The following is a 14,085-nucleotide window of genomic DNA, read 5'->3' on the forward strand; positions in this document are numbered from 1 at the left end:
ATGAAACAAATCATATGTGGATCCATTTTTATTTTAGTTTGATCTTCAAAAATCAATTCTCCCAGCTAAAACCTAATTGAATGAATCCCATATATTGCTTTTGTGAGTGCTTATCTCATTACACATATTCGTTTATACATATATCTATCTAATACAGGTACAAATCTTTTTTTCCCAAGCTTTACTGCCAGCATAGATTCAGTCACTTACTTCCTTAAACGAAATTAGCTGCATAAGAGATGCAAACCCTTCAAGATCTGTTGGAATTTGTCCTGGCTTCACAGCCTGATTGGCTTCTGATAAATTTTTTATAATTTTTTATAATTGTTTTCTTGCAGATGATAGCAGATGGAATGATGCCCCTTGTAATGATAAAAAGTCCTTCATCTGTTCATATAGGGTATAACGTTAGACTAAAGAAGCTGGTCCATTGTGTTTGTTTTTGTTTTCTTCATTTTCCTGAACACACCAATGCTTCTTTCTTCAATGGGCTTCCACCAAGATGATTGAAGAGGCTCATTCAATGATGTTCCTCTGGCTTCTTGTCATCTTAGTCGTCTTGATTTGGTACAAGATACCCCATGTACAGGCCCCCTTCACAAATTTAAATTAACTTAAGTTTTGTGATTATTAATTCTTTAATGATTTGCAGCACCTCATATGTGTATGTGGACTCTATTATGTACCGCTATTAAACTTCTTATCCAATGTCTTGCTCTATCTAATAAAACTATATTGATGCAACCTCACAAACATTTTGTAAGAGGCATTTTTTTTTTTTATAAATTTAGTTGTTGCCAATTATTTTTATTATTTTCTCCCAATTTAGAATGGCCAATTATTTTTTAAGCTCAGCTCACCAATATCACCCCTGCGCTGACTCGGGAGGGCGAAGACGAACACACACTGTCCTCTGAAGCGTGTGCCGTCAGCCAACCGCTTTTTTTCACACTGCGGACTCACCATGCAGCCACCCAAGAGTTACAGCGTCAGAGGACAACGCAGCTCTCGGGCAGCTTACAGGCAAGCCCGCAGGCACCCGGCCAGACTACAGGGGTCGCTGGTGCGCAGTGAGCCGAGAACACCCTGGCCGACCTAACCCTCCCTCCCCCCGGGCGACGCTCGGCCAATTGAGCGGCGCCCCCTGGGAACTCCTGTCCTCGGTCGGCAAAGGAATAGCCTGGACTCGAACTAGCGATGTCTAGACTATAGGGCGCATCCTGCACTCTACGCAAGTGCTTTTACTGGATGCGCCACTCGGGAGCCTGGGAGGCATTTTTAATAAATAATAACACTTCATCAGCATAAAGCGAGATGCAATGCTTAATAACTTCTTTACAAATTTGAATGGATCTTTATAAAAGTTAGTTCTCGCATGCTCCTTCTTTTTGTAGCGTTTCCGTAGGCGCTCAGCTCTGTGCAATGTTGCAAGCTTATCTTTTACGACCCTTTGTAACAGATTGAGTCCCTGCTTCTGACTTTTCCATTCTGCTCTTCTCCATTGCTTTCTCAGCTGCCTCCTTTCTCTGACTAAGCATTTAATCTCCTGCTGCCGTCTAGATTTTTTCCTTCCTTTTTGCAACTCCAAACCTCTCACTTCCATAGATGATGTCCCCAAATTTATCCAGCTTCTTTTCAGCTGTTCTACTTAACCTTTCCAAAGTAAAACAGAGAGCCATGTTTACTGTGTCCTACTCAGTTTTCTCACAAGCTCTTGGCCATTTAACTCCAGGCTTGTGCCCGTTGAGGTTCTTTTCTCTCTTACGCTGGTTCATCTGACCGGGTTTGCAAGGATCATTAGGTTCATCACTAGTTGTATCCATGCATGTCCTCCTCACGTCTATGACAGGGGTGCTGATATCCTGCGAACTGTGGTTTGCTTCCGGTCGCTGGATTTTATTCGTAACAAGTATTGATCAATGCGAGGCCCTTGTCCCTTCTCCCTCAAGCATTTCATTCTCACTTGATGAATCTTCAAACCTCTGACAGTTGTCGCCTTGCTCCAGCCGTAGACACAAACCTGGAGTTCCATGTCTTTGCTAACTGCAGATCTTGATCTAGTCTTTTGTGAAGCACTCTCCATTCTCATATTCGGACAGATCCAACATGGCCGAAGATAAGAAAGATTGAGAGAATTTCAATAATCTCCATCGGCTGTATTGAGTCTACGGTATTGTGCTAATCAAGAGTAACTCTGCTGTACAGGGGTTAAACTTCCCACCCCTGTTGGTAATATTTAGAGTAGCACTGTATTGTGGGACAGATACCCCTTTGCTTGCATTTGAAGGTGGAATAATATCTATTCAGTTATACCAGTATCTGTAAGATATTTGGTGAGTGGGCAACAGATTCCTTGCCTATGTATTCACCTGCCCCAGTATGTGTAGGGCATAACAGTGTGAATCAAATAAATATGAGGCTAGGGAAACGAATAATCCTTATCTCATGGTACGATTATAAAGGAAACATAGTGGACACAACCATGTTGCTCCAGCAGCAAGAGTTTACAGCATGCGGATTAAGCTAGGTGTTAATGTGTGTGTGCAGCAGTATACTTTTCATAGGCAACTGTTAAAGGGGAACATGAATGCTTGTGGACACATCAATAAAGAATCTGACAGTCAGTAATGATCTTTATATCTCTTTAGTGCATGCAATTAATGTTCTTTTACAGTGTGGCCACTAGCTACTTTATTTCACCTTGCTGCACTTGCCAGTGCCTCCATAAATCACCAGCTTGCTGCTTGTGCCGTCACTATGATTGGTGCACCCGTACCTGGATAGGCGGAGAAAGACTCAAGGTCAGCCTTTTTAAATTAATTTCTAATATGTCAATCTTTGTATCATAAACTCTTGTAACCCCCTTGCAAAACCTTGCAGTACTTACAAACAGAAAACTATGGATCTTTCTTAGTTGAAAAATACAATAACCGGTATGTCAGTAGCAGACCCAACTAGACAGGCATACTGAACAGCCTAAACAAGTAGAGACAAGTAGATTAGGAAAATTGGAACTAGGTACCTGTCTGTGTTAACATTTACAGGGTTTGGAGTAACCTTTCTGGTCATTTCATGCTCACAATTAAATTAAAGGCATAATAAGAGACACATCCTTAAAGATATCTTATGTGTCCTGCTTTCACAGTCTCTTATTTAAAGGCTGAAAGATGATAATTCTGGCTTCTGTTAAATGAGCAGGAAATAGTTGTTCAGGAGCCAGGACGGGTTTTCTGGTCTATTATTACAAGCTAAGATTAAACACTCATTTTTATTTATACACCATGGACATCTGGATTTATAGCCTGCGATACCCCCATTAGGTCTAACCTCAGACTCCCTTACCCAAGGTAACATATAGTCCAAAAATAGTGCGGATCAAGGTTTGTGAAACCAAGCGTGTGTAATAGGGTCGCATTCATTTTTAAATGACTAAATAAAACAAATCATGGAAAATGGCTTTGTGTGTTTTTATTGATTAGTTGTCTTATTTGTTATGTATTATCATTATGGATTTTAGCTGAAGCCCTCATAAGAATCTCTTACAAAAAGGTAGTGCTTGGTACTGCTAAGTTACTACAGTGGTACTACTATCCTTTTATGAAAACCAGTTGTCATTGCCATAGATTGAATAATATGTGACTTCAGCATTACAAGCACAGTACAAAAACGTTTAGCTATCCAACTCTGTCGGCTCCACTTACTTCTAGAACACTATTTAAGAAGGTTGTAACCTTGCATAAACATGTTTACATTTAATGTCTATGCATTTACTGCAAAATTGTTTCAGCATAACAAACCATTTTTGGAGAGAATAAAGGAGACAATTGTTTTTCTGTGTCATAAACTAGGGGCTCACTCTTGCTCCCAGTTTAGTGGTTAAAAAGGTTTAAAATACAGCGAGGCAGAGCAAACTACAATCAACGAGGTCTGGTTTTCTGATCAGTGCAACATAAGAACGTACTAAACGGCTACACAAGAATCCCGTTTTAAATTGTAAGAACTGCGTCTGATTTGTCGGTAAACCAAATGCTGTTAACGTTGTGTCTTTTTTATTGTTATTATTAGTTGTGCTAATAATACTAGCTGAAACTGTTTATCCGTTTTGAACAGAAGGTGGTGCTATTGTATAGCTAATCATGCAGTCAGAAATAATATTGTTGCCCAGCAGGATTTACTGGTTGGAGAAAGAAATGATTCACTGTACAAGCGAGGTATTTTTATATATGTTTTGACATAAGCTGCAAAGAGATTCTAACATTACATCAATGGCATGTCACCACCAACACAGGTGAGCAGACGCTTCAAAGCGGATACAAAACACGGGGTAACTGCAGTAACCAAAACCGCACAGAAACGCATTAACAAGGACATGACAAATAGATACGCTATCCGCGTTTACTGTAGAATTCATAACCGCATGTCATACACGCAGCATTTAATATAATTATATGTAAATGTGTAGGTACAGTATACATATGTTGACAATTCCCCGCCCCCCCCCCCCCCCCCCCCCCGTAAAACACCACCTGGAAGTTGGTTACTTATTCCCGGTTCCTTATTTGCGATGTAGTTGAAAAAGCAGCGCGTCCTTTTTCTATGTGTTTTAACTCACTTACACATCTTGCTCAATTAATATATTGCCACTATTTAAAAAATAATCGATCCTTCTTTAAAAAAAAAACAAAAAAAACCCACAAAAATATTAATAACAAATCTGTATCAGCAGCATAGCGGTACCCTATATTACCCGCTTGTTTCGCCCCATTTAACCCACCTTAGACGCCTTGCTCACTAAATATCGATGTATCTCTAGATAGGGTATAACCCCCTCTTTGCAAAAACACTAAAGATTTTAGTGAGCAAGCCGTACCCCACGATCAGCAGCACCCCAAAGTGTAGCCCATTATAACCAATACAGAACGCATGAGGGCACGTCTTTGGATGACCCATTTACCTCCCTTAGACGGCTTGCTCACTAAATATCGAGGTATCTCTAGATAGGGTATAACCCCCTCTTTGCAAAAACACTAAAGATTTTAGTGAGCAAGCAGTACCCCACGATCAGCAGCACCCCAAAGTGTAGCCCATTATAACCTATGCAGAACGCATGGGGGCACGTCATTGGATGACCCATTTACCCCCCTTAGACGGCTTGCTCGCTAAAATCGTTAATGTTTTTGCAAAGAGCAGATGATAACCTATCTATGGATACCTCAATATTTAGCTGATTAATATTGTTAATCATGATTAATGTTATTTCATTTTTAAAACTATACATTCTGCATTTACGTATATGTACCACCCTGTCTCTAGCACGATTCCTAACAGGCGTAACATCAAAATAATCACCGACTGAACCAAACTCCGCTTACACAAATGGCCACCCACAATTGCTCGCTATCATAACTCATATATAATGCAAGTGCTTACTACGTTTGCTCCAAAAAAGCGTATAACATCGTTGTTATTTGGGAAAACACGTAAAGTCCGACACAAGTACGAATTTGATAATGTCATTGTCTCGGTGCAACAGTCAACCCCCTCCCTACAATGAATGAACTGGCTGGGTGTAGTGTATTGAGCATGGCAGCTGTGAGTAAAACAGACCCGCTATGTCAACCCTGTTTTTATCATGCAAAATTCAAAGGTAAGCGCTGCATTTATGAATTCATTAACATCACTTTCTATATCGTGCAAAATGTGTAACTGCTTAAAATATTATAAGATTCAATTACAATAAGAAAAATAGATGTGGATGTAAAATGTGATGCCTAGAAAGAGTGTTCTTGTGTTGCATAAGGCTGCTCCTGTTAAATACATTATAAACAACAATTTACAAACACATGCACATCATTTTAGTAAATAACGTGGTGATTTGGTCTTATTTTGAACATTTTTAAGGAATAAAGAAAGATCATGTTTCCATTAAAACCAGTAGATGGCGCAGAGCATCAGTCTGTCCTTATTTACCTGTGCCGATTTTCACCTGGGGTGTGTCAAGCACTTTTTTTTTTTTTTACAGCACTGTGTCAGTGTGTGGCGTTCATACATTGGCCTGTTTTGTGCCACACTGTATTATCTTATTATATTTGTATCTGTATGCAAAGTATTGTAGTTTGCATGGGGGAAGGCAGCAGTAGGGTTGGTAGATGAGGTAATCACACAAGGACATAAGCCCAATATACGCTCCTTCCAAAGGAGCCGGCTCTTTTGTACAGCGGTATCGGCGCTATGCTTTAGTGCTGGAGGTCCCGGGTTCGCGCTCGCCGTCCGCCTCTTGTGGATTGCCTCGCCCTGTGTGATGCGCCTGTCTGCGTTCATCGAGATTGCTACATCTTGTAAAGCGCTTTGTGAAGGAGGTCCACTATGCAAGGTGCTATATAAAATAAAGACTGATTGATTGATCTTGTGTCATACTGTAGAGTACCATTGCGTTTCACTGTGTACTACAGGGGTTGAACAAAACAATGTAATACTTACTATAACACTGTCAAAGGTCTGTAGGATCACCATAGACATTTGGTATAGATGCACCTGCCGACTGAGTGCCTGCTATCAACCCTCTATCTAAGTCTGTCAGATCTGTTTAAAAACGTACTTCCAACAGGGAGATGCAGCTTTTATATGTTACAGGGATGCTATGTTCATGACTAGAATACGATGACATCCGACTCCAGTGTAAAAACAGTGTTTTGCATGCATATGTCATATTGTGTTTTTCCAGTGGAAGTCAACATTAAGAAACCCTTGCAGCCCATTCACCTGAGCAGTGAGCAGGTTGCTCTGGAGGTGCTGTCTCTGTGCTGCCAGCTTGATCTCCTCATTAGAGCTCAGGTACACCAGGTGAGACAGGCCAGCTTGATCTCCTCATTAGAGCTCAGGTACACCAGGTGAGACAGGCCAGCTTGATCTCCTCATTAGAGCTCAGGTACACCAGGTGAGACAGGCCAGCTTGATCTCCTCATTAGAGCTCAGGTACACCAGGTGAGACAGGCCAGCTTGATCTCCTCATTAGAGCCCAGGTACACCAGGTGAGACAGGCCAGCTTGATCTCCTCTTTAGAGCTCAGGTACACCAGGTGAGACAGGTCAGCTTGATCTCCTCATTAGAGCTCAGGTACACCAGGTGAGACAGGCCAGCTTGATCTCCTCATTAGAGCTCAGGTACACCAGGTGAGACAGGCCAGCTTGATCTCCTCATTAGAACTCAGGTACACCAGGTGAGACAGGCCAGCTTGATCTCCTCATTAGAGCCCAGGTACACCAGGTGAGACAGGCCAGCTTGATCTCCTCTTTAGAGCTCAGGTACACCAGGTGAGACAGGCCAGCTTGATCTCCTCATTAGAGCTCAGGTACACCAGGTGAGACAGGCCAGCTTGATCTCCTCATTAGAGCTCAGGTACACCAGGTGAGACAGGCACATGGCACCTTGTGGTTTTTATTCAATAGCTGATCTTGGCTTCAACTGAGACTAAAAAGAAGGTACCACTGGTTCGGTTTATTGCATATTTATAAACATATTTAGGTACAGATCACATTAATATAGCAAAAAGATAACAATGAAGACATAGACTCTCGTGAAGGTAGAAAAAACTGTGTATGCATTATGAAAGAGTGGATTTCCTTTCTCATTCCGTGTTTATGTTGAATTCTGAGTGCTTTCCCTATGCTTTTAACAGTTCCAGGAACAACTCAGGCATGACATTAGTCCTATTGAGTCAGAGGCTTTCCACAGGCAAGGTGAGTTTAACTTTATAAATCTATTTGCATGATTTGTCTGAGTCTTTTTGTATACCTAGTTGAGGCTTCTTGTGGTTTCCTTACAGTGACTATGGACAGGTATGAAAGCTTTTTTATTTTGATGTGCTTGTTGTTTTGTACACGTTTACCTTTTCTCATATGTCATGTTTAGTCTCTTCTTTGCCATTGGAACATTAAAATCATTAGATATCTCCCTTGCATCTGAACACCACAGTTTTCTTTACTAAACTTTACAGTAAACTGCAGTTTTTCCTCTGACATAATTTCTGGGTGCACCAATTTGACAAGCACTGAAACATCACTATTGTAGAATAATCTGTTTCAAATTTTATTTGAAATAGCACTTTGATATAGTAATGTTTTCAATATATATTGTGTAGTTTTGTGTAATTATCATGGAGATTATTGGCTAGACATGCAAGTATATTTTAATATTATTTTATAGATTGTAGATTGTAGTAAACTTATTTTTAAACTACCTTGTGGTCTATGATTTTATGTAGCCAACACCTTATGCTAAAAACATATTTATCCTATGTCTGTAAGTGGTTTATTGTGTGATTATTTTCTTTTAAAATTACTATTTTCAGTTTACAAAATCATATGCACTCACACATAAATCATATAGACTACAGACGTTTCGCATTGGTTTAGTTTTGTTTTGGTTCGACTTTCACCCACTCCCTACTGTAAATTATAATGTACAGCTGATGTCCTAAATTAATACTTGTGGCAACTTACTTGTAACTAGTGGGTCCTCAAAATCATGAAAACTAACGTGAAAGAGTGCATGTGTGTGCACATATACACAATAAATAGGTTACAAACAAATTGTGCACAAGTCCAGCCCAGAGTCCTACTTGATTGGTTCTTCTTCTTCATCGGTCTCATTAAAATATTTTTGGTGGGTGTGCAATAGTCTACAATTGTTGTAGCTGACAAAATAATTCCATTAATCTTAAGAATTGTTCACCTCCATTAGCTACATAGGTCTCAAGTGTACATTTTTGATAGAAACACATAGCAAGCATGTATTTTCATTTTAAAACAGACACCTGGTACTACACTAAGTTCCTAGTTTGCTTGCTTTGCCTCCCAGGAAGTCTGTTATTGCTTTGCTTCCATGGTCATTTCACTCCAGCAGAGCCTTCTGCGTCAAAGCATGTTACTGGCTGCAAGCATGTCTGTCATTATGGGAAGCAGCTGATTACTTATTGGCAGGAAAGAAGTCAGTTAAGGGGTTGGGACAATTTAACACTCCAGGTGAATTGACCCAGGAAGTGGATCAAAGGATCCAAGGGCAGAAAAGTGGCTATGGCAATATATATATACCTGAGTTTGGTAGAAGGGAAAGATTATCTGATCACCTATATATATTTACTGCTGAAGCACTGGCATTGTTAGGAGCGATACGTACAGTGATGGAAATAAAACCAGCCAGAGCAGTCCTGTTTACTAATTCCTTGAGTTCACTGAATGTTATTGAGACAGGGAGTGGAGTCAGGAAAGCTATTATATATGATATTTTAATAGCATTAAATGAATGTGCAATCAGAGACATAGATATTATATTTGCATGGGTACCAAGCCATTCGTGCTAGGTAATGAACAGGTGGATTTGATGGCAAAAATTGGTTATTGAGAAAGGAAGTGGATAGAAAGGAAGGGCTTGCAACCAGGAGGTCCCCGGTTCAAATCCCACCTCAGCCACTGACTCATTGTGTGACCTTGAGCAAGTCACTTAACCTCCTTGTGCTCTGTCTTTCGGGTGAGACGTAATTGTAAGTGACTCTGCAGCTGATGCATAGTTCACACACCTGAGTCTCTGTAAGTTGCCTTGGATAAAGGCGTCTGCTAAATAAACAAATAATAATAATAATAATAATGGTACTCCCTCTGTGCCAGGCAGAAATAAATGCAATAACTAAACAAAAAAATATGGAATTATGGAAAAATCAATGGGAACACAATCATAAGGGAAGATTTTATTATGATATATTGCCAAAGGTCAGGATAGGAAGTGAAACATCTAGAGGGGAACTGAATAGGGGTATAATGAACAGATTGAGAATTGGACATACAGCATTGAGTCAGCATCTGTTTAGAATAGGGAAACATGGAGATGGATTATGTGGAGAATGTCAAAGGTTAGAAACTGTACAACATTATATATTAGAATGTAATAATTTCAAACAACAAAGAGAGGTATTAATAAATCAGTTGATGGCATTAGAGGTGGATCATTTATCAATACAAAGAATATTGAAGGAGGGGAAGGGAAAACAAAAAGGGAAATAACAACATATATTACAATACATGCCGACTGCTGGAAAATGTGGATGTATCTAGACGAAGATATTATAGAAGGGCATTAGATGGCATGCGCCAACTTCCTCTAATCAGAAGAAGACGACGACGACCCAGGAAGTGCAAGACAGTCTAAAAGCATGGCTTGCAAACTTATTAACCTAGTGCAGTACCAGATATCATGTATTAAAATGAAAATAAGTGTTTGCTAACAGATGTACTGTACATGGCAGAGAAAATGTATGGAACTATTTTGTTAGCTACAATTACTTTAAGGGTGTATGTATGGCTAATCTGTGTTTGCCTCACTATACTGTTATCCAGGTACAGATCTTGTAGAAAGGATGAACCAGTGTCTGGAGCATCTACCAGAACCTTTACCACAGCTAGAGGTAACATGCATGTTTTCAAATGTATATTAACGCTTTCATTTTAAACAGTAATGAAGTATAAAAGAGTGAATGCAATATCTGTTTAAAGTTTTATTCCTTGACGATGTGGTCACATTTTAGTGTAAAGCCTGGTTAATACTCTACAGTATACTGTACACATGTTAGAGAGATAACAGTTTATTACAATATAGTTTTAAGGACTCACTAATAGTGTAAAGCAACTACTTTTTAATGACACGTTAATGCATAAAGTAATACAGAACAAGTTCAGTGTATCAGGCCGTGTGGTTTTCATACTCTTACAGTTCCCACAAAAAACATCACAAGTTAACTAAACACTGCTTCCTTAGTTTGTCGTGTCACAGTACAAACTTCAACTCTGTTGTTTTCCTTTGCCTAAGGATTACCTGGATGTAGTGGGTCTGTCAGCCATGTTTCCACGAGTGGAAATCTTCATTATTCACGGAAGGCCTGTAGACATGCTGGAGAGACCATCAATGGATGGTAAGTGGTGAGCAGTTTTGCATTCAGTGTTTTTCTTGTATGAATATGCAGATGCTTTTTTTTGCATTTGATTCCTTATATAATACAGTAGAAATGTAAAAATGGAAAAGCCATTTGAAATCTTATTATTTTACAGTTTAATACCTCAAACAGTGGCTTCTGACGTGTTCACAGCTGTACCTTACCAAAGGAGTCAGAAACCAATTTAGGGGGCTTGTTACAATAAAATGAAATAAAAATAAACAACAAAATTGAATGTTGCCTGGAAGTAAAATGTGGCAGTGCAGAGTACATTTGTTGTGATTACATATAGTTTGTTTAAGTTGAAATTAAATTTCTTGCTTTTAGGAAGAACTAGTTATTTAATATTAATTGTGATTTCCAGATAGATGTATGTAATATTTTCAAAGATCCAATAAATACAAAATATTACAGGTAAAATTAAATCAGAGAATGACTATAGACATGCCTTTTCCAATGCTTGTATGTACTTACCGTGTTTTACCATGGTTAATTAGTTTTTTAAAATGTATTGATAGTTCCTAGTGATTTGCCATTTTTGCATGTGCATTACCTTTTAATATGCTTCCCTTGTGCTATACAACACATTGCTATGCTTTTACCGCAATAAACTAAAGAGGTGTTACTATTGTAGAAATTGTTTGAGAATAAAATAAATAAAAGAATAACTTTCGAGGATTTATTACAGATTACTTTCCGCACATTGGGAAACTGAACCAGTTGCTTGTCTTGAGCCAACAGTTAGAAGATGATGTGCAGCATCTGGGTAGTCACAAATATATAGCCCACCAGCTGTCAGTGTTATATGTAAGTGTACTTAATGCTTTGTACTGACTGTGTTTATCTGTACCTCAGTCCACATTTTCCATTTGTTTGAGCTTGTCATTACTAGGTTCTATTGAGAAAAGCACCTTTGTAGCGATATTCTGATTTTATTTTTAATCAATATTTTGGATGCAATTTTGCGACACCCGTCCTTTCCTATTTTTTAACTAGATTTAATGAATATATTTTTTTCCACAGCAAGTTATCAGTTCATTTAAAGGTGTCCTGCCTTTATCTGTTCTAAAAAGAGACATTGAGGCAAACTTCAAGGCGCTTAAAACGTCGCTGGTCAAAGAAGATGCGTCCCAGCAGGAGCCGCAGTTACCTGCACATTATGTCAGCTGGTAGGAGACATTCTTCCTTCTGATGTTGAGTAGGCACATCATTTGGTCTTATTGAATAGGTAGAGTTATATGTCTCTAACAGAGAAGTAAGTAACTTGGAGCACTTCCAGTGTACATTTCTAAGTTCCATAGAGAGTACAGTGGTGCTGGTTGTAATCTGCATTTAGTAAAACTTGCAGCACTATTATAGATGGGAACCAACTTTGCAGTTGTTTATACTGAACCAGCATAGTCTACTAAAGGTTATATTGTTTGGGTTACCAATAGAAAATTATCTTTTTGAGAAAAACACGACCTGGGTCTGTTGAAAACCAAGTTTAACTCTGTATTTGCATACCAGATGTTCAAAATTCAAAATGTAGCACTGAATCAAGAAGCACCTATATAGCTGATATTTTCAGAAAAAAACAATAACACTTGTTGATATAAGAAAACTACAAAGTAATATCATTTAAGGGGACTATTTTAATGATTATAATTGCTGCTCACCTTTAGGGTTATTGACCACAGATTAATTACAGTAAAATCAGGTTCATACATTTTTGGATGTCGGTATTAAGTTGTTTTTTTTCCCTCCTCTTTTCTCACAGGATACTCAGTGTGACTCATAGTGTTACAGCATCAGTGTCTGCACTCCCAGATGAGCTCATTGAAGACCTCACACCAGCAATGTCTTTTGTTATGAATTTAACTTGAAAGCTGTCAGCAGCACCAATTCAGGTGCTGCAGATTTGTGCAATTTCCATACTTTTGTATAAAAGAAAAAAAAAAAGTGCTACAGTGATTTCAATAAGGGATTCTCATAGGATGAAATCTGGGTGTAAGCAACTGTTTTATGTAATGTGTATTTCTGTGTCAAATGTTTATTTATGAATTATATTTATAATAGTTTTAAAAATGGATTGGGAAAATTAAAGACAGGGTACTTTGGGCTGGTTTGTTTACATTGGGGTAAACAACTTTTGAGGCATGCCATATGCTTACAGTAACTTGGGGGGGTGGGGCTGTTGTTAGCATTACTTCATTTATTAATGGAATACCAAGTCTACATCCAAGTAAGGTTTTACATTAGATTGTACTGGCAATTAAGATGTGTCACAGATCATGTAGAATATCTTTGAACGTGCAATCCTTGATGAGGAATATATATAGGATTAGATAACCAATTTTAAAATCAGCCTATGGGGTCTATTTGAATGATCTAATACCAGCATCCTAAAAATGATTAACCTCATTTTGGTGTTTTTTTTCATTTTTATTGTACAGTGTGTAGTAATGTAAATCAACCCAGGAGGAAACACTCACCTGTATCAATACAGAGTTGAATAACAGCAGTGTTTCCGTCCACCAGATCTTTAAAATCGATCCCCAGTGTAATGTTAAGCTGACAATGGGCCCAATTCAACTCTTTAGCTGTGAAAAAGGATTTTAATGTTGTACAATAAACAGAGCTAATATGGATCAATACTGATGTTCATTTGATTTACACAAACAATACAAATAATGTGTTTAACCTTCAATTGAGACTTTCTTAATACCAAATTTTGTGTCAAAATCCCTCTGTCTCTCTTAATTTGGGGAAGTGACATTGAACATAGCTCAGGCTGCTTTCTTCTTCTGCACTGCATTGCACTCGTACACTGACTTACTTTCAACATTCAACCACTACAGAATATTATTAAGGTGATTTGATGGTAATATTGTCCAGATTATCATTTTTCTTTCTATTTTGCAATGAGCTTGTTTCCAATCCCTACATCCCAAATGCCAAAATGGCATGAGAGAGGTAGTTACTCAAATGATAAGTGAAGCAAAACAATTGATGGACCAGAGCTCCAGTCCACTTTTTTATACCTTATTCATGGTATATAAATAAAGTGTGCATAAGGTATTAGCTCATTAATCAAAAAACACACACTTGATATAAATAGA

The 14,085-nt window shown here is 38.5% G+C and overlaps 1 protein-coding gene across 1 annotated transcript; it reads left to right on the plus strand.

Moving 5' to 3' along the window:
- The first annotated feature begins 5,361 nt into the window (after nucleotides 1-5,361).
- On the plus strand, nucleotides 5,362-13,614 carry si:ch211-218d20.15 (uncharacterized). Its single transcript, XM_034009620.3, has 8 exons — nucleotides 5,362-5,647; nucleotides 6,725-6,843; nucleotides 7,679-7,739; nucleotides 10,392-10,459; nucleotides 10,861-10,963; nucleotides 11,673-11,791; nucleotides 12,008-12,153; nucleotides 12,744-13,614. The coding sequence occupies exons 1-8, from the start codon at nucleotides 5,551-5,553 to the stop codon at nucleotides 12,847-12,849; spliced, it is 819 nt and encodes a 272-aa protein (XP_033865511.1). The 5' UTR covers nucleotides 5,362-5,550; the 3' UTR covers nucleotides 12,850-13,614.
- The last annotated feature ends 471 nt before the right edge of the window (nucleotides 13,615-14,085 follow it).

This window comes from Acipenser ruthenus, chromosome 9 (genome assembly GCF_902713425.1).
Source record: "Acipenser ruthenus chromosome 9, fAciRut3.2 maternal haplotype, whole genome shotgun sequence".
Classification (NCBI taxonomy): domain Eukaryota; kingdom Metazoa; phylum Chordata; class Actinopteri; order Acipenseriformes; family Acipenseridae; genus Acipenser; species Acipenser ruthenus.